The 885-nt window shown below is 39.3% G+C and overlaps 1 protein-coding gene across 1 annotated transcript in view; it reads left to right on the forward strand.

Annotated features, from left to right (window-relative positions):
* Positions 1-845, forward strand: part of LOC112454701 — a gene marked incomplete at its 3' end in the record, with an annotated part of 1,532 nt that extends 687 nt beyond the window's left edge. The window contains exons 3-4 of the mRNA XM_025016230.1: positions 147-428; positions 705-845. Of these exons, the coding sequence (XP_024871998.1) occupies positions 147-428; positions 705-845 (423 nt within the window). The remainder of the gene's footprint in view (positions 1-146; positions 429-704) is intronic.
* Positions 846-885: the final 40 nt, after the last annotated feature.

Raw genomic sequence — 885 nt, forward strand, 5'->3', positions numbered from 1 at the left:
TTTTTTTTTTTATTTTTTATTTTATATTAAATAGCCAGCATCTGTGGCATCGACCAGCACTGCTTCAACTTCGACTGATATTCGGCCCCTCACGGTGGAAACGGGTGCCGTGAAAAAAATTTTAGCCACACGTTCTCTAGAATCAGAATCAGAAGAAGAAGAAGCAGAACTTGAAGTTGTTAACGAGTTTTGGACCTTACCGGTGGAAATGGCTACCGGCGAAAAGAACAAAGATTTAGCGAGACGTTCACCTCAGTCAGAGGATTCGCGTAATCCGTGGCAAGAAAAAGCAAGAAAATTGGAAAACGAGAAGGTGGAAATGGAAAATAAAATCGATGCCTTGCAAAAACGGTTACAACAAGTACAGAAAGAAGCAGAAGAATGGAAAATTTTGGCTTATAAGATGAAAAACGAATGCAGGATATTGCGTAATGTAAATTATGAATTAAAAGGAAACATACTAGTCTTTTGTCGAATGCGTCCACGAACGTCAAAAGAAATGCTCCAGCAGAAAGCGTAAGTAAATGTGTTTTGCAATTATTAGAGAAAATTTTGTATAAAGTTTTTGAGAAGATCAAATTTGGAAATTAAAAAATTAATAATATATTTTCTTAATCCTTTTCTTAATTTCATGAGTTTCTGTTCTTACATCTACATATTTTCCTAATCGTGATAATATTCGTAATGATGATGTGGTATAACAGGTGGGAAAGAGAGTACCGTTCAACGACAGGCGGTCCTGCCTGTGTGGAGAAACGAGGATTGCGACGCGGCTTACTTGCAGCGGATCGACAGCAAATTTTTGTGCGCCGGTTACAGCCAGGGCGGCAAGGACGCGTGTCAAGGTGATTCAGGTGGACCGCTGATGCTGCAAATCAACGGTCA

Source organism: Temnothorax curvispinosus, unplaced genomic scaffold, assembly GCF_003070985.1.
Source record: "Temnothorax curvispinosus isolate PA1 unplaced genomic scaffold, ASM307098v1 QBEX01005273.1, whole genome shotgun sequence".
In the NCBI taxonomy this organism is placed as follows: Eukaryota; Metazoa; Arthropoda; class Insecta; order Hymenoptera; family Formicidae; genus Temnothorax; species Temnothorax curvispinosus.